The 18797-nt window shown below is 48.5% G+C and overlaps 1 protein-coding gene across 1 annotated transcript; it reads left to right on the top strand.

The window, feature by feature from the left end:
* Window positions 1-998: 998 nt before the first annotated feature.
* Window positions 999-17471, top strand: SF3B2 (splicing factor 3b subunit 2). Its single transcript, XM_023738194.1, has 21 exons — window positions 999-1131; window positions 1313-1359; window positions 1640-1717; window positions 2985-3233; window positions 4710-4827; window positions 5141-5241; window positions 5607-5703; window positions 5864-5955; window positions 6387-6602; window positions 7189-7326; window positions 7510-7590; window positions 7827-8054; window positions 9036-9185; window positions 9817-9906; window positions 10013-10120; window positions 11750-11857; window positions 12144-12286; window positions 12375-12476; window positions 16498-16597; window positions 16700-16885; window positions 17252-17471. The coding sequence occupies exons 1-21, from the start codon at window positions 999-1001 to the stop codon at window positions 17321-17323; spliced, it is 2637 nt and encodes an 878-aa protein (XP_023593962.1). The 3' UTR covers window positions 17324-17471.
* Window positions 17472-18797: the final 1326 nt, after the last annotated feature.

The following is an 18797-nucleotide window of genomic DNA, read 5'->3' as shown; positions in this document are numbered from 1 at the left end:
GAGTCGCCTGCCACTGGGCTGGAGGGGCTCAGGGAAGAAAAGGTTCTGAGTTTGGACTAAGGAAGATGTAAATCTTGCCGCCAGAAGGATTGTTTCATTTACTCTTTTACACTGATCTTTATTGAGTGCTTCTTGGATTTCAGGTGCTGCGCGCGAGACAGTAAAAAGACCAGGTACCTGTTCACGTTCTTGGGGATGTAGGTGAGTGTGGGGAGAAGGGCAAAAAACAAACTTAAAAAACTAATAGTAGAGGTTTGAACGTGTTATGACAGCTCCAAGGATATGAAAATGGGAGAAGGCTGAGCGGAGGAGACATTTGAGCCAGCCGGGAAGGTGGAAAAAGGGGCTTTAGTGTTGCCCTTCCCCCAGGTCGGGAGTTGGAGCTCAGCCCGGGCGGGCCCGCTCCTCTCCCGGCTCCGATCTCCTTTCAGCCCATTCATCCATGTCTGGGCCGGGGGCGGGCGGGCAGACAATCAGACAGTGTTTTATCACAGGCATCGGCTCCAACCTCCCACTTGGCGCACGCAACGTTCGGCCACCGGTGGAAAGGGCCTCTCGGGAGTCCCTGGGAACGCGAGCGTCTCGGCCTCTCGCGCCTAATCAGGGAGTTGGGCCGGAAGGCTGATAGTCTGCGCTCCGGCAGGCGAGACGCAGAAAGTGTCCTTCGGGCAGGACAGCTTTGTCCACAGCAACGTCCGCCCCCAGTGTTTCTGCGAGCTGTAACGGGCACTGCCCTCCTGGCGTTGGACCCGCAGCGACAGAGATTGCGTACTACAACTCCCAGAAGACCTCGCGACCAGGCCATCCGGGACCACTGGAGAAAGGGCGCGTCTATTGGCGAATCACGTTTCCCGACGGATGGCCAGGGTAGCCCTCCTGCCTAACGGCCCTCCAATCCGCGGGCGGACGTGGCGTACGTCGTCGCCGGAAGTTCGGGGAAGAGAGCCGGGAGGCTGGCCGTGGCGTCCGGGTTGGTCGCGCGCCTTCCTGCGGCTAAGATGGCGACCGAACATCCCGAGCCTCCCAAAGGGGAATTGCAGCTGCCGCCGCCGCCACCCCCAGGGCACTATGGCGCCTGGGCTGCCCAGGAGCTTCAGGCTAAGTTGGCAGAGATTGGAGCTCCGATCCAGGGTGAGGAGCGCAGAAGGTCAAGAGGGGGCTGCTTGGGCCTTTGGAGAAGCAGAACCTGGTTACCACGGAGACCCGGGGTGGGGGGCGGAGGCGGGCCCCTGGGGCCTAACCTGGCCGGGCTGGCCTGACCTAGCCCGCCCCGGTCCAGCATTAATTACCGACCCTGTGTTTTGTCCCGCAGGGAGTCGCGAGGAGCTGGTGGAGCGGCTGCAAACCTACACCCGCCAGGTGAGCGCCAGCGGAGGGACGTCATTTTCGAGGAGGCCTTCAAGACCTCACGACTCGGTCTTCATTCTTAGCGCTCCTCGGCACAGCAGGGCCTTGCACTTTCTGCCTCTTCTTGCTTGTTCTTGGCTATGCCTGTTCTGCTGTCGTAGCTTTATCCATTAATGGCCCTCCCCAGTGCCTGAGCTTTGACAGACAGGCACTGGATAGGGTTTGTTGAATGAATGGGAGGGAACGTCGTTTACTCTTGAAATGATGTAGAGTTGTTCTTTCTTTTTTGCAGACTGGCATGGTGCTGAATCGGCCGGTTCTGAGACGGGATGATGGGGACAAAGCTGCTCCCCCTCCCATGTCAGCACAGGTGAGGAGGTTGTTCCATTTTATAAGGTCCTTTCTACCCAGGATAGGCCTCTCTTGTCACATGCAGTGCATTGGGAATGCAGTTAGCAGATTGGGCAGGGAGGTATTCCGAGGACAGAAATGGGAGCTCTTCAGTTCTCTCTTGGTTCTGATACTTACCTCTTTCTCCAATGTCTACTCCTCCAAATTCTACCTGTCATTCAAGACTCAGCTTGGATCCCTGGAAGCCTGACTTGATTCTCCGCCAGTTGGCTGTAATCACCTGTTTCCTTGCTTTGCCAGGGCATAGCTGCCGTGTTGTTCAGTGAGGCATTGAAGGCCACCTCTCTGCTGTGATTGCATACCCCCTGCATTTAGTGACTGATTGGGGTTCGCTGGGTGCCCTGGCCCGTTGGTGCCTATTTATTTAAACTCTCTCAATTTCCATGTTTCTTCTGATCCAGCAGTGGCTCCATTCTGGGCTCCATTGACCTCAGTGGATGGGATGACGAGTTCCTAGATGGTTTTCAGAGGTGTCCCTGGACCTCCTCAAATTGTAGGCAGAATCTGTTTTTCTAGGAAGAGAGTTGATAGTTTTCATCTGTTGATGTCCCAAAGTTAACATTTTTTTCTTTTGATTAATACTTGGGTCATTCTCTTCTTGAATTCAAGAATCTTGTGTTAAAGTTGTTGTTAGGTGCGGTCAAGTCGATTTTCGACTCATTTTGACCCCATGTGTCACATAGGGTTTTCTAGGCTGTAATCTTTACTGGAACAGATTGTCAGGTCTTTCTCCCGCGGAGCCACTGGTGGGTCTGAACCACCAACCTTTGCATTAGCAATCACGTGCTTAACCATTGCACCACGAGGGCTCCTTGTGTGTTAACCCAAAACCAAACCAAACCCACTGCTGTCGAGTTGATTCTGACTTACAGCCACCATATAAAACCCAAAAAAAACCCATGCCTGTTGCCATCAAGTCAATTCCAAGTTATATGGACCCTATAGGATAGAGGAAAGTTGCTCCTAGGGTTTTCAAGGTTGTAATTTTTACGGAAGTAGACTGCCACCTTTTTTTTCTGCAGAGCAGCTGGTACGTTTGAACCGTCGACCTTTTGGTTAGCAGCTGAGCACTTTAGTCACTGCGTCACCAGGGCTCCTTACTTGTGTGTTAAGAAAGGGAAAAAAAAAAAGAATCACGTTTGACTTTGAATCCTAGCACCCAGCAAATATTCGGCAGAATGAGTAGATAAATGCTTCCTAGCTTATGCTCATATTTTCCTCCACAGCTCTCCGGGATTCCCATGCCACCACCACCCATGGGACTGCCCCCTCTGCAACCCCCTCCACCACCCCCACCACCTCCACCAGGCCTTGGCCTTGGCTTTCCTATGGCAGGTGGACCCCACCCACCAAACTTGGGGCCCCCTCCTCCCCTCCGTGTGGGTGAGCCTGTGGCGCTGTCTGAGGAGGAACGGCTGAAGCTGGCGCAGCAGCAGGCGGCATTGCTGATGCAGCAAGAGGAACGCGCCAAGCAGGTAGGGCAGGTGGGAGCCTGTGGCTAGGCCGTATCAGGCCCCGGAAGGGTGAGTGGAGCTCTAGAGAGAGCTGGGTCTTGGGACTGAGGCTTCTGGGAAGGTCTGGACCAAAGATTAGAACATAGACCCTAGGCTGTATGAGGACTGCGGAAAACAGAGTTGTGTTAGATAGGCCTGTGCGGTATCGGTGCTGGTATAAGCTTGTTTTCTTTTTTAAGCAGGGAGATCATTCACTGAAGGAACATGAGCTCTTGGAGCAGCAGAAGCGGGTAATGCCCCTCCCTCTAATCTTTAACCTCATGGTCCAGTCCGTTGGCTGTCACTTACAGTACATAGTGGCCGAAACAGGATGTACCGTCCATGTTTTCCTTGGAAGTTTCCTCATCCCCAACTAAGTTCTAGTATTTCCCATATAATTCCATTTTTTCATCTGGTCCAGGGGTTGGCAAGTATGGCCTGTGGCCTGTTTATGTATGGCCTGTGAGCTAGAAATGGTTTTTATGTTTTTAAAGGGCCATATGTGTACATGTGTGTATACATAAACCAAAAAACCAAACACATTGCCGTTGAGTCGATTCCAACTCATAGCGACCCTATAGGCCAGAGTAGAACTGCCCCGTAGGATTTCCAAGGAGCACCTGGTGGATTCGAACTGCCAGCCTTTTGGTTAGTGGCTGTAGCTCTTAACCACTATGCTCCTGGGATTTCCGCATATATGCGTGTGTGTGTGTGTGTGTGTGTGTGTGTGTGTGTGTGTGTGTGTGTGTGTGTGTATACGTATATATACGTGACAGTTCTGATATCCATAAAGCCTAAATCATCTGACCTATTAGAAAGTTTGTTGATCCCTGCTAGTCTTGCATAACATCACCTTAGGTACCTTGAAAAGGAGTTTTGGCTAATTTAATCGTACGTGTAGGGTTTAGACTCTATGATGAATATGTTTGGGAATGATGAATAAGATATTAGACTGCAGAGGTACATTGCATTAGTTGTTACCCGATGGGTTACTAGGAAGTGTTTAAAAAAAGAAAAAAAGAACATTAAAAGCAACAGATGAGGAAATGCTTATAAAGTACTGTCTTTGTGCCTGGATTGTAGAGCTCTTGCGAGGTAAACGTAAGATAAGAATTTATAATTCCTTTTAAGTAACTTAACATTATCTTTTGAGGAAGAAGATTGTCTTTGAAAACACAGAAGGCAGTATTTAGCTAAACATTAAGCTTTATGCTGGGCACTAGAAGTGTCCCAGGGGTTTTCTTGGTGTTATTTCTAGAGATTTTTCTTTGTGATGAGAGGGCGCCTCTGTTCGGATCAGTAATCTGGAAGTGTGGGGGTGGAGGGGGATGTCAGAACCCAAGTGGTTCCTGATTGTTCTTCTCAGGCCTGTTATCGGGCTGAAAGCAAGCATTTGCCAGAGGCTGCCTGCCAGACGGATTTTCAAGCTGTGTCTCCACTCCCACTTCCCCCCTGCAGGCAGCTGTGTTGCTGGAGCAGGAACGGCAGCAGGAGATTGCCAAGATGGGCACCTCGGTGCCTCGGCCCCCACAAGACATGGGCCAGATGGGGGTTCGCACTCCTCTGGGTCCTCGAGGTAAGGCCTTGGAAATGCAAGGGCAAGGAAGGGGATTAAAAACGTCTTTTGCACTTTTTATTTAAGTGTATATTACATACCACGTCTTTTAAATGTACAAGTAATACGTTTTCAGAAACTCGACTCACCCATACAGTCGGCACCTAGGCCAAGTAGCAGCACATTGCCAGTACCTCAGAAATCCTCTCAGCTCCTTGCTAGTCACCCTGTCTCCTGAAGAGTAACTGTCACCCTGACTTTTAGCAGGGAAGGTAATTTTTTTAATGAGCGTTTTGCCTCTTTTCACACTGGTCTTCTTTCTCCCTTCTCTCAGTAGCGGCTCCAGTGGGCCCTACTCCCACTGTTTTGCCCATGGGGGCCCCTGTTCCCCGACCTCGTGGTCCCCCGCCACCCCCTGGAGATGAGAACAGAGAGGTAAGACTGATGGTTTCTTCCCCAGGGATAGAGAGGTGATTTAGAAGGGAATTATTTCTGGATTCTTAGAGAAGGATTGTGAGAGCAGATGGGGGAACTTAACTTCTTGGGGGTTGGGTGGGAAGCCATAGTTAGTTGGAATATATTCAGGGTAAGGCAGGCAGTGGGGTCTGGGATACATTCTGGGGCAGGGTTCTGGGGTTCACTCTGGAGGATACTGAACCTCATTGAATCCCATTGGTGTTGCCCACAATCCGTGAATTACATCACCTGGCCAGCAGCCTTCCTAGAACAAGAAACGGTGAACGGCAGAAGTCAGGAAAAGGGCACTGTGATCGCGCCTCTCACTGAGTTGTCTCTGGCAGATGGACGACCCCTCTGTGGGCCCCAAGATCCCCCAGGCTTTGGAAAAGATCCTGCAGCTGAAGGAGAGCCGCCAGGAAGAGATGAATTCTCAGCAGGGTGAGTGTGTCGGTGTGCCCTGAGGCGTGCAGCGACAGACCTGGACGGGAAGGCCAGGCCATGGTCCTCCATCCCTTCCCCAGGATGGCTTTACACGGCGTGTGAGTGGCCGGCATCGACCCTGGGAGGGGACCCTGACCGCTGCCTTCCTCCCTTACAGAGGAAGAGGAAATGGAGACAGACACTCGCTCGTCCCTGGGCCAGTCAGCTTCAGAGACTGAGGAGGACACAGTGTCCGTATCAAAAAAAGAGGTATGAGGTGGCGCTAGGTCTGGCAGGACTGTCGGGAGACGGGCTTGGCACTTAAGTACCCACAGTGGTAAGTGTTCAGTAAGTAGTAGCAGCTGTTCTGTGCCAATTCTTGACCTAAGCATCTTACAGATGTTTTTTCATTTTGTTCCCATGAGTTCCTCTGAGTTCTGAGCACTATTATTGCCTCCACTTTTTAGAAAAAAAAGCTGAGGTTCTGAGAGGTACAATAGCTTACCCAGAGGTACAGCTTGAGAGTGATGGGACTTTGAAGTCTGACTCCGACACCTCTTTTTCAGCCACTTCACAAAATTTCCTCTTTGGGAAAAGGCTGAGCGTGGAAGTATTGGGGAAATTGGGTGAAGAGGTCAGGTGCTGGGGGCAGGCATGGTGCTTGGATTCTCTGAACTGCTTGGTTTTCCCTGCCGTTACAGAAAAACCGGAAGCGTCGGAACCGAAAGAAGAAGAAGAAGCCCCAGCGGGTGCGGGGGGTGTCATCGGAAAGCTCTGGGGACCGAGAGAAAGACGCAGCACGGTCGCGTGGCTCTGACTCCCCAGCTGCTGATGTTGAAATTGAGTATGTGACTGAAGAGCCGGAAATTTATGAGCCCAACTTCATCTTCTTCAAGAGGATTTTTGAGGCTTTCAAGGTACAAGATGCAGCACCGTCTAAAGGAGCAAGCTAACTGGGGAGAGGGCAGAAACGGGAGAGCCAGCTTAAGGAGGGCGTTTTTCTTTTTTCTTTTTCTTTTTAATTGTGGTTTTTGGTGAAAGTTTACAGAACAAATTAGTTTCTCATTAAACAATACACAGATTGTTTTGTGACATTGGTTGCCAACCCCATGATGTGTCAACACTCTCCGCTTTTCCTCTCTGGGTTCCTTGTTTCCATTTGTCCTGTTTTCCTGCCCCTTCCTGCCTTCTCGTCTTTGCTTTTGGGCTGGTGTGCCCATTTATTCTTGTATACATGCTTGAACTATGAAGCATATTCTTCACGTGTGTGATTGTTTGTTCTGTAGACCTGTTTAATTTTTGGCTGAAGGATGAACCTCGGGAGTGACTTCAGTACTGAGTTGAAAGGGTGACGGGGGCCATACTCTCAGGATTTTCTCCAGTCTGCTAGACCAGCAAGTCTGGTCTTTTTTTTTTTTTGGAAGGAGGGCATTTTTCACTGCAGGATTCAGGAACTAGGGCAGGGCACTGAGGACCGGGGTTTCATGTTGTCTGCCTCCTCAGCTCACCGATGATGTGAAGAAGGAAAAGGAAAAGGAGCCAGAGAAACTCGACAAACTGGAGAATTCCATGGCCCCCAAGAAGAAGGGCTTTGAGGAAGAGCACAAGGACAGTGATGATGATAGCAGTGACGACGAGCAGGTGAGGCCACACCCTCCTGCTGGGAAGCCCAGACTTTGGGGACAGATGGCTGAGACGCGTCCAGTGAGGGACCATGGTGAAGCCTTGCAGGGGAGACTCCTAGTGGCTTCAATTTTGGGGTAGGCTGGGGTGGTTTGATTCACACAATAGTCCTGCTTGAAAGAGGGGATTGTTCTGTTCTAGGAAAAGAAGCCAGAGGCCCCCAAGCTGTCCAAGAAGAAATTGCGCCGAATGAACCGCTTCACGGTGGCAGAGCTCAAGCAGGTGAGGCCGGAGCTGACCCCGCAGGGCCCTGGAGCCAGGCTGGGAGACCCTGTGAGGAGCCTGCGAGACTTTGGGAGGAGCTCCTTGAAGCTCGCAAGGAGATTTTGGCTTTGTGGGGTGGTTGGGAGGCATCGAGGAGAGTTAGGCGACTTGGGTGTGGGACCTTTGAGGGAGCAAAGGAAGCGTTAGACATGAGAGGTTGGGGTTCTAGAGGCATGTGGCTGTCTGTTTTCCAGCTGGTGGCTCGGCCCGACGTTGTGGAGATGCACGATGTGACAGCGCAGGACCCCAAGCTCTTGGTTCATCTCAAGGCCACGCGGAACTCTGTGCCGGTGCCGCGCCACTGGTGTTTTAAGCGCAAGTACCTGCAGGGCAAACGGGGCATCGAGAAGCCCCCCTTTGAGCTGCCAGACTTCATCAAGCGCACAGGCATCCAGGAGATGAGGGAGGCCCTGCAGGAGAAGGTGAGGCTGGTGGGGCTCAGAGCTGCGCAGGGGTCCAGGGCCTTGCTGGCAGCAGCCTCCAAAAAGACACCTGTTGCCAGTTGTCTAAGTTTTCCTTCCTGCAGCTTAGAAGTCAGCACTACATGTGACATGTGGCAGGAAGGGCAGGGGCAAGACAGCGTCACCTGAAAGGCAGACCTCACGTCCGTGATCAGAGCCTGCCCTCCTGCCCCACACTGAGCCTTCTGGTTCTGAGCGGCCCTGTTTTCTTCTTGTCTCGTCCTCCCTCCGCCTTCACTTTGCCAGCTCGCTCTGCTCTGCACCTGTGACTCCTTTCCTTAGGGGCTGCTTTAATCTATTTCTCTGCCCCTAATGTCAGCTTGTCCCTGGGTGGTGCAGACGGTTAATGTGCTTGGCTGCTAACTGAAAGGTTGGAAGTTTGAGTCCACCCAGAGGTGCCTTAGGAGAAAGGCCTGGCGATCTACTTTAGAAAAGTCAGTCATCGAAAACCCCATGAAGCACAGTTCTGTGCCGACACGTGGGGTCGCCATGAGTCGGAATCAGCTCGGCGGCAGCTGGTGTAATGTGAGCCTGATGCACTTTGTGGTTAGTGAGTCATGGTGGTCGTATAACATTTTAAATTTTTAATTAAATATTTTGAATAGGTAATACGTGTAGCACTGAAATTCAAAAGGGACGAAAGCGTGCCAGGGGAAAACTGCCTCCCAGTTATGCCCTAGTCACCCAGCTCTCTCCACAGACAACTAGCGTTAGCAGTCTCTTAATCAGAGAGCTTTTTGGACACGCGTAGCTGAGGTTGACTTCGAATAATAGGTCTGTTTTGATCAATACATATAATGTAATGTTGAGAAGTCTGAGCAAAAAGGATTTTGGTGAATTTCAGAATAAGACAAATGAAATTTCTTTTTATCTCTTTTGAAGCCTCTTAAGAGTTGAATTTGCTGAATACCTTTTATGGCACGACTTCCCCATTTTCCACAGGAAGAACAGAAGACCATGAAGTCAAAAATGCGAGAGAAGGTCCGGCCTAAGATGGGGAAGATTGACATCGACTACCAGAAACTGCATGACGCCTTCTTCAAGTGGCAGACCAAGCCGAAGCTGACCATCCACGGGGACCTGTACTACGAGGTTCGGGAGTGGGGCTGGGGGAGGCAGGCCGGGCCTTTGTAATTCTTGGTTAGAGGGCTTTTGAAGCTGGTACGGCGGCCCCTCCCCCTTAGAATTACCTGTAAGTCCCCTCAGATGGGATGGAATTTGAGATTTTAAAATGAGGTGGTTTTGGGAGGAGAGATGCAGAGCACATCTGAAGTGGTCATTTTTCACGGGTGGTTTAGAGACGGAGCTAGGTTGCAGATGCTTTCAGGAAACAATGTTGGGGGTGGGAAGCATGTTTTAGTTTTTTTTGATCGTTGAATATTATCATCATGATATCATGGAATTTTCAAGGTGGAAGGATCTTAAAGATCATCCTGCTGAAGGCTATCATTTCACAGATGAGAAAGCAGGTCCCGAGATTTCCATAGAGGCTTACTGCCAGTGCTGGGAGCCATGCCTTTCCCCCTCTTTCCTGCCTTATTCCTTCCCCTGTTCTAGCCGGGGAAAGGAGCAATGGCGATCAGAGTGGGAACCAGGCAGCCCTCAGTGGAGTTTGTATCCGATGTGGGTAGGACTTCTCGTCTTAGCTCTCATGTCCCCTTGCCAGTGAGCTCCTGGTGAGTGTCTGGTGTCCACAATGCAGCCTGCTGTGTTTGTTCCTCAGGGGAAGGAGTTTGAGACGCGGTTGAAGGAGAAGAAGCCAGGAGATCTGTCTGATGAGCTGAGGATCTCCTTGGGGATGCCAGTAGGACCAGTGAGTGTCAGCTAGCGGCTGGGAAAGCAGCAGAAGTGGGGAGTCGGGGCGGAAGGAGATGCGGGGATGGGGCTGGGCAGATGGTATCCTGTTCTTTCCTCTGCAGAATGCCCACAAGGTCCCTCCCCCGTGGCTGATTGCCATGCAGCGATACGGACCACCCCCGTCGTACCCCAACCTGAAAATCCCGGGGCTGAACTCACCCATCCCTGAGGTGAGCACTGTCCTGTCTTTCTTTCTCAGCTGCCTCTGCTATTTACTGGAGGAGGACTTTTTTTTTCTTCTTCTTCTCTCACTCCACTGTGTGTCTCTTAGAACAGAAAGCATCAAGGTTTTTTTCCTAAAAAAACTGACATGCTTATCTTAAAATAGTCAAAATTGACAAATACAAGGATGAAAACAAATCATTCAAGACTTCATCACTCAGAAATAACCAAGTTTTAACATTTGGTGAGTGTGTTTCCAGATACACATACATGTACTGTATTTCTTGCAAATAAGCTGCTTATGTACATAACGTGCCCACACACATATAATGCACGGAAATGATGAAATTAAGCAAAAACATTTCTGGCATAGCGTGCCCATGTGTATACCATGCGTGTCCAGAAGTGAAGACGTTCACCCATCCACCCATATTACATGTAAATCATACTGTTCTCTTTGTTTTCTTTTGTCATGTTCGTTTTCTTTAATCTCCAGTTTATACGTATAAAAATAGTCTGAAAATGTTACTTTTGATTGTAATTGCATAATAAAGGTATAAGCCATGGTCAAGAAGTCATGGATCGAGTTTGGAAGTCCCCTGCTAATCGGAAGTTAGACAACCGAAACTTGTTTGTTTCTATTAATTTGATAATTATAGCGCATCAGCTCAACAGTTGAATGCAAAAACCTTATCAGATGTCTTAAGTGAAACCATGAGGTTATATTAGGTCTACTTATTTCATAGTTAATTGACGTGTTCTTAGTGTCGGTTGAAGTCAGCAACATGTAAAAAAAAAATTGGTATAATGCGCTTACGAAAATAATGCTTGGGGGCATTGTACAGTTGGCAGAAAAACGTGTAACATGTGCTATTGGTGAAAAAATACGGTACTTGTATATGTATACATATATACAGAGAGAGAGATGGACGTGTAGAGATAATTTTATTTCAAGACTGGCAACAAATTTGTTCTTATTTTTAAATAAAAATATTCAAATTTTCTTGAATTTAACAGGCAACAAAGCCATGAAAGTGAAAAAGAATGATTAAACTTCAGATAAAAATTGATGTCCTTTAAGAGAATTAGATTCTGAAAGAGCTGGCATTTCAAAGTTAGGAAGTCAGTGAGAAGTTGGAATCAGGCTTTTTAAAGGTTGTGTTTCCATTTTAGACAGCGTGAACTCTGCCAAGAAAGAAGAGGTGGTTAGCACACTTTCTGCCTCCCATCTCTCCATCCTATTGCCTCCAGATTTTGTTACTTTTGCTTTGTGAATGCTTCAAAGCATTTAATTCTGCTCTGCGATCATAATTCCCAGAGTTCTCAAATGTTAGTTCTGGACTTTACAGTGTGAATTTCCTCTAGGGCTTCAGTGTTTTTCTTGTTCTAATACTATTTTATTGTGTTTTCAGTGAAAGTTTACAGAGCAAATTAGGTTCCCATTTGACAATTTCTACACAGATCGTTTAGCCACGTTAGTTACGTTTTTAACAATGTGTGCCTTCTGGTTGTTCTGTTTCCAGTGCTCTAGTTTCCCTGTCCCCTTCTCATTTTTGCTTTAGAGTGATTGTTGACCTCTAGTTCAGTGTTTCTTTGATGCTTAGGAGTGGTACTGACCCAGGCTTCCTCTTTTGCAGAGCTGTTCCTTTGGGTACCATGCTGGTGGCTGGGGCAAGCCCCCAGTGGATGAGACTGGGAAACCACTCTATGGGGACGTGTTTGGAACCAATGCTGCTGAATTTCAGGTATGGGCTGTGTGCTGGCGAGCTTGGTATTACTGGCCATAAGGATTAGAAATAGTTGGTCTATAGCTTCACTATCAGGGAGCTGGGTGTTCTGAAATTTCAAAGTCTGCAAAAGGGCTTACATTTTCCTCAGATGTGATGTAAACTCCCCTCTAGGATCTAAGCTCTAGGTGAGTAGGGATTATTGCCTCTTTGTTTACTGTTGAATCCTTCAGCTGACAACAATGCATGGCACATAATAGCTACTCGGTAAACATTTACTGACCCAATGAATGATCTCTTTCAGACCAAGACCGAGGAAGAAGAGATTGATCGGACCCCTTGGGGGGAACTGGAGCCATCTGATGAAGAGTCTTCAGAAGAAGAGGAAGAGGAGGAGAGTGATGAAGACAAGCCAGATGAGACAGGCTTTATTACCCCTGCAGACAGGTGGGGAGGCGGAGAGCCTGCCCCCGAAGGAATGTATTTCGTTTTGCAGGCCTTCGCTTTACTCCAGAGCTTGTTCCTCTCTTCACAGTGGCCTCATTACTCCTGGAGGGTTCTCGTCAGTGCCAGCCGGAATGGAGACTCCTGAACTCATTGAGCTGAGGAAGAAGAAGATTGAGGAGGCCATGGACGGGTGAGGGAACTGAGCAGAGCCAAGAGGGGAGGGTGTTCACTTTCCTTTGACCTCCGGGGTGGCTGGTGGTTTTTTGTTCCTTTGAAGTTTTTTTTTTTGTCTTTTTAACAGCTATTGAACAACTCTGTGCCCGGCACTGCTCTAGGCAGTGGGGAATCAGTAGTGAAAAAGGCAGTTGAGGTAGATGGGTAATCAAACGACAAAATCATCTCTGCTGTGATAAGGATGGTGAAGTAAAGGACTGTGGTGACAGGGTGCAGAGGCGTTTGGATGGCGGGAAGACCTTTGGGAAGGCCTCACTGAGGAGGTGATTTTGAGTGGAGACCTGAATGTTGGGAAGGAGCCAGCCCCATGATGATCTGGGGCAGAAGGAACGCTAAGTGCAAGGAAGTGCAGAGACCTTGAGACAGGCACAGGCTTTTGCATAGTCATGCATTTTGAACCTCTGTTATTAAGTACATAAACATTTAGGATTATTAAGTCCTGGTGAATTGACCTCTTTAACATTATAAAACAGTGTTTTCTTTGTCCTTTCTGTTCTTTGTTGCCTTATTTTTTTTAATATGTTTTATGATTCTATTTTTATCACCTTTTTGGCCTATTAACTGTAAGTCGTTTTGTTATTTTTTTCAGGGGAGGACAAGTGCTATTTATTTATTAACATTTTATTTTGTTTTTGGTGAAAGTTTACACGGCAGGTTAGGTTCCTGTTTGACAGTTTCCACACAAATTGCTCGATGACATTAGTCCCATTTTCCACACTGTGTCAGCGTTCTCGTTAATTGTGTTCTGGTTGTTCGTTTCCAGTGCGCTAGATTCCCTGCCCCCTTATTTTCTCATCTCTGCTTTGGAGTAATGTTGACTTTTTGAACTCCTAGATGTTTTTTTAGTAGAGAACTGATCTGACAGGTAATATCCTTTATTTTGTGTGTCACTCTGCTTTTCTGCTAAAAGGTGATCTGAGGAGATAGTTTTAGTTCACGTTTTAAAGAACATCTCAAGGCAATAGTCTCAGGGAGTCCTCTGGTCTCAGGTGGTCCAGTTAGTCTGGACCTTTTTTAAGACTCTGAGTTTTGTTCTGCATTTTTGTCCCTTTCTAACTGGGATCATCTGTTGTGCCCCTGGTGAGATTGATCAATGGTACCATCTAACCGGGCACCATCTAGTTCTTCTGGTCTCAGGGTAGTTGAGGTCGTGGCTTGTGGAAGCTATCAGCCTTGTAGACTTGTTTCTTCTCGGGGACTTTGGTTACCTTCTTACTCTTTTGCTCCTGACAAGTAGAGACCCATAGTTGTATCTTATGTTTTATTATTTTAGGGGTTGTTTTTTAGGGTTTACAGTATTCATCTTTCAAGTGATATACCACTTCTGGATAGTATACAGACTTTACAACAGTAACTTCCATTTTTCACCTCCAGACCTTTGCACTGTTTTCATACATTTTATTTTAAATATAAAGCCTACACTATGTGGTTATGATTTTTGTTTAAACAGTCAATTATCTTTTAGAGAGATTTAAATAATAAGAATCGTATATTAACCCATGTGGTTACTGTTTCTGTTGCTCTTCTTTCTATGTATCCTGGTTTTCAGCTTGTATCGTTTTCCTGCTGCCTGAAGAGTGTTAATACTTCTTCCTGTGTGGGTCTGCTCATCGTGAATCATTTCACCTTTTGTAGTCTACACTTTTTTTTTAATTTGGCCTTCAGTTTTCAAAGATTTTTGCTGGTTTTAGTATTCTAGGCTGTTTTTCTTTCAGTACTTTAAAGATGTTATTCCACTGCTTTCTTGCGTGCATTGTTTCTGACAAAAAATCGACTGTCATCCTTGTCGTTGTTCCTCTATATAATGAGTGATTTTTCTTGGGCTGTTTTGAAGATTTTCTTTGTATTACTAGTTTTGCAATTTGATTATGTTGTGCCTCAGTATAGTTTTCTTCATGTTTCTCATGCTTGGGATTTGTTGAGCATCTTGGATCTGTGGGTTTATAGTTTTCATAAATTTAGGAAAATTTTTGGCTGTTATTTTTTCAAATGTCTTTTTTGTTCCTTCTCTCTCTCCTTTCCTTTGGGAGCTGCAGTTACACACGTACTAGGTCTCTTAAAGTTGTCCCACTGCAATTTTTAAATTTTAATTTTCTATTTCATTTTAAAAAGTTCTTATTGCTATGTTGTCAAGTGTGCTAATCTTTGGCAATTTCTAATCTGGCATTAATCCCATCCAGTGTAGTTTTTATTTCTAGAAGTTTGATTTGAGTCTTTTAAACGTCTTCCGCGTCTCTGTGTAGCTTTTTGAACGTGTGGAATATAGTTATGATAACTGCTTAATGTACTTGTCTGTTAATTCTAACATCTGCGTCAGTTCTTGGTTGATTTCGATTGATTGATTATTCTCATTATAGGTTGTATTTTCCTGCTTCTTTGCATGCCTGGTAGTTTTTGATTGGATGCCAGGCATTGTGAAATTTATCTTGTTGGGTTCCAAGGTATTTTTGTATTCCTATAAGTCTTCAGCTTTTGTTCACGGACACAGTTAAGGTACTTGGAAACAGTTGGATCCTTTCAGGTCTTGTTTTTAAGGGTCATTAGGGCAGGACTGAAGCAGTACTCAGTCTTCCCCACAGCTGAGACACAAGACCCTTCTGTGTACTCTACCCAGTGCCCTGTGACTCATGGGGATTTTGAGTCTGGGTTATGGGAATAGGCACTATTCCCGGGCCTAAGTGAGTGCCAAGCACTGTTACTGCTAATCCTTTTGGTGTTTTTTTTCCCTAGCCTTGGTAGTTTCCTCATACACGTCTGCTGATCAGTAGTCACTTCAGTACTTGAGGACCCTCTGTACGTCTCTGGAGTTCTCTCTCTGTGCTGCGTTCTCTTCTCTGGCACTCCATCCTGTGAACCCTAGATGCCTTGATCTTTTAGCTTCATCGCCTTGGCTCATGGAGTCCTCTGGACTCTACATGGGTTCTTTTTGTTTTGTGGTCAGAAACTCAATGCAGTGAGCTGCGGCAATTGAAGGGTTCACCTTATTTATTGCACGTCTCAGGGATCGTTGTTCTTTGTTGCCAGTGTCCAGTGTTGTGAAAATCACTGCATCATATATTTGTCCATTTTTTGGTTGTTTCAGGTGGGTGGGGGTGGGGATGGTGGTGAAGCTGATCCCCATTATTCCTTCTTGTCTGGAAACAGAAGTCTCAAGCTTCACATATTCAAGGAAGAAAAAGAAGAGGGGTGCTGTGCTAGAGTAGAGTGAGCAGGAGTTGGGGAAGGGAGCAGATTCTGAAGAACTTTTTAGGACATGGTAAGGAGTCTGGGTTTTATTCCAGCAATGGCCAGAAGCCTCAGAAGGTTTTCAGTAAAGGAGTGTCAGGATCTGAATTATGTTTTAAAGTGTTCACTCTGGGTGCTGTGTGGAGAATAGATTGTCCCCTCTTCCAGGGGGAGAAGTGGGAAGAAGGCATGGTCTGGGGTGGTAGTGGTAGATTACCTTTTGTATTCCAAATCTAATGCTTGAAGTAGGTGATGAGACTGGTTCTTGTGCCTTTGGAAGGGCTGGAAGCTTGAGTTCTGTGAGTTAAGAAGGGCTGGAAGCTTGAGTTCTGTGAGTTAGGACTCCAGACACAACTTTGGAGCAGGAACTGCTGTAGCTTGTCTTCTATTGCCAGTTTCTCTGTACCAGAATTCTCTTGGAAAATTATAGCCTCTCTGACCTTTAGCCCTTCTTCACATGTGGGAGCCCTGGTCTCTGATCCCTCCCCTAAACTTGGTACAGGGGGTCCCTTAGCTTAGTGTACCCATTCCAGGCTATATCCTCTGGAATTGGTACCCGCATATCCCCCTGACTGACCCAATTCTTCCTTTCTTGGGTCTTCATGAACTGCAGAGGCTGTTCAGGTATCATTTTTCCCCCTGGACATCTGAGAGCCTCTCCAGGGAAATGGGTAGGGGTGCTGCCTGGGTGTCTTTTGCTACCCCTTCTGGAGACCCTTCCTTTTTGGGCTTGACTCCATTGTCCTTTGCAGAAGTGAGACACCTCAGCTGTTCACTGTGTTGCCAGAGAAGAGAACGGCCACTGTTGGGGGAGCTATGATGGGATCGACCCACATCTATGACATGTCTACAGTGAGTAGTTGGAGGATATGGCTTGAGGGCTGGGAAAGAGGGCAGGAGCTAGGGCTTCTGGTCCTCTCTTTGGAGATGACAAGGCCCTGATCTCTTTTCTAGGTGATGAGCCGGAAGGGCCCGGCCCCTGAGCTGCAAGGCGTGGAAGTGGCCCTGGCACCAGAAGAGTTGGAGCTGGATCCCATGGCCATGACCCAGAAGTACGAGGAGCATGTGCGAGAGCAGCAGGCACAAGTGGAGAAGGAAGACTTCAGTGACATGGTGGCTGAGCATGCTGCCAAACAGAAGGTAGGAGTTCACGCCCCAGGAACTGGGCTGGGTAAGAGCCAGGGACCAGGCCCTGGTTTTTTCAGTGGAGCGGTGCCCTCTAGTGGTCAGAGCGAGGGTGGACTCAGTGCCTGCTGCCCTGAGCTTCCTCAGTGCTGGAACCCTTCGAGATCGTGGGTGGGCTCTTTAAGGATGATGAAACTCTGGCACAGGGTAGGGAAGGAACTCTTCCAAGTCTGAGAGGTGAGTACAGAGCCCAGTTTCAGCGCTTTCCCACAGACCTGTGTGACTGTCAGGCTGTCTACCCTGAAGTTTTTGTTTTTTTAATGGTAGGTTTTTTAATGGTGGTTTAACCCATTGTAACCTATTTCTCTTTCTCTCCTATAGCAAAAGAAACGGAAAGCTCAGCCCCAGGACAGCCGCGGGGGCAGCAAGAAATACAAGGAGTTCAAATTTTAGGTCCGCCTGGCACTCAATTCTCCTTCAGGCCCTTTGCCTGAACGTCTGGGCTTTCCACACAGGTCCCCAAGAGCCAGGGCTCGTCATTTCATGTTCTTATTTTAGACCTGTTTTGTAAATAAAGCTGTTTCCCAAGGAAAGAAATGAATATGTAACACTCCTGGTCCTCCCTTATCTCCTTTAGTCCCCTTCTGCAAAAGGATGAAAATAGCTTCTTTCTACAACCATAGGCGCTACCCCAGTGACCAGGGGCATGTATCTTGATCGAGTGATAAGACCAGAGCTATGCTGTTGGAAGGCTCCGGAGGAAGTACCTCTAGGTCTAGGTTGACCTTACTGCTTTGTCCTTGGGGAGTAAAAATAGCCAGCTTAGTGCCCTGGCTGGGCTAGGGAAGTGCAGTGGGCTTGGGAAGTAGGCCAGGTCAGGTCTTCTGTTAGACCTTGTGGTGGCCAGATGAAGAGCTGAGCCCGAGCCCTTGTTCTGAGGAACCATAGCTCAAGATCCAGATAGGCCTGAGTCTGTGTGAACTTCTGGGTGGTTTCAAGCAATACCAATTTTTAGGGTTTGGGGGGTAGGGAGGGTCTTACTTTCTACAGGTTCTAGTTCCCTGGGCCAGAGAAATCTTCCTGACAGGCTAGACTAGATCTTTTGGGTGTGCTGAGCACTGTGAGGGGAGGTCACGGGTTGCTGTTGTACTGGTGCGCCACCTGAGGTACTGATTGATGGGCAGGGGGCTTCAAGACCAAATGGGGGGGGGGGGAGGAGTGTGGAAAACTTCATGAAATACATAACAATTGAGCTAGGCCTAGGGAGGAGTAAAATTTTAATAAACGCTGAAGCAGAAGAAGACATTCCTAGTGGAGGAAACTAAGGGCGGGGATGGAGGGAGTTCGAAGGAAGCACTGACCCAGTAATGATGGTTTTTTGGGGGGAGGGAGGCTGTAGGGAGAAAAGCAGAGAAAGGCTAAGATTCGCGCCAGATGGACCAGGGCTTCGTGGTTCACCCGTACGAAGGGCCATTTGGACTCTGGACCCCTGCGCCCCTGTCTACATTGAGGCCTGTGGGCCCCCGTGGTGGCGCCAGCCGCGGGTCCCCAGCGCTCCCTTTGCTGGTCCGGGCCTCAGGGCGGGGCGAGGCAGAACGTCAACAGCAGCCTCCGGCACAGGGCTTTGGGGCAGTCAGTACTGCCTCTGTTGCGCGCTCCGCAGCCCCGAGGGCCCGAGGCGCGCGCCCGCGGCAGCCCCCTCCCGTCCGGGGCCAGGGCCGTGCCCCGGAAACGCCGGGTTTCCGCTGGCCCCGCTGCTGCTGACGCCGCCGCGAGGGGTCCGGGGGACCAACAGGTCAGCCCGGTGGCCGCTATCCGCCGCACGTGGGAGGGCCGGGCACAGTCGGGCGCGCACTCGCCACAGACTCTCTCCTCGCTGCGGCGCGCGCCCAGAGGCCGGCCGGGGGCGCGAGCGTGAGCCCCGCCC

The sequence above is a fragment of the Trichechus manatus genome, unplaced genomic scaffold (assembly GCF_000243295.1).
Source record: "Trichechus manatus latirostris isolate Lorelei unplaced genomic scaffold, TriManLat1.0 scaffold00113, whole genome shotgun sequence".
Taxonomy (NCBI): Eukaryota; Metazoa; Chordata; class Mammalia; order Sirenia; family Trichechidae; genus Trichechus; species Trichechus manatus.
The sequence above is the reverse complement of the archived record's forward strand: the minus strand, read 5'-3'. Positions and strand labels throughout refer to the sequence as shown.

Excerpts from the sequence above, each read along its gene's own strand:
- SF3B2 (XM_023738194.1), top strand. The coding sequence starts at position 999 with ATGGCGACCGAACATCCCGAGCCTCCCAAAGGGGAATTGCAGCTGCCG. Across the intron at positions 5,956-6,386 it reads TGTCCGTATCAAAAAAAGAG|AAAAACCGGAAGCGTCGGAA; the intron begins GTATGAGGTGGC and ends CTGCCGTTACAG. Across the intron at positions 7,591-7,826 it reads CGGTGGCAGAGCTCAAGCAG|CTGGTGGCTCGGCCCGACGT; the intron begins GTGAGGCCGGAG and ends TCTGTTTTCCAG.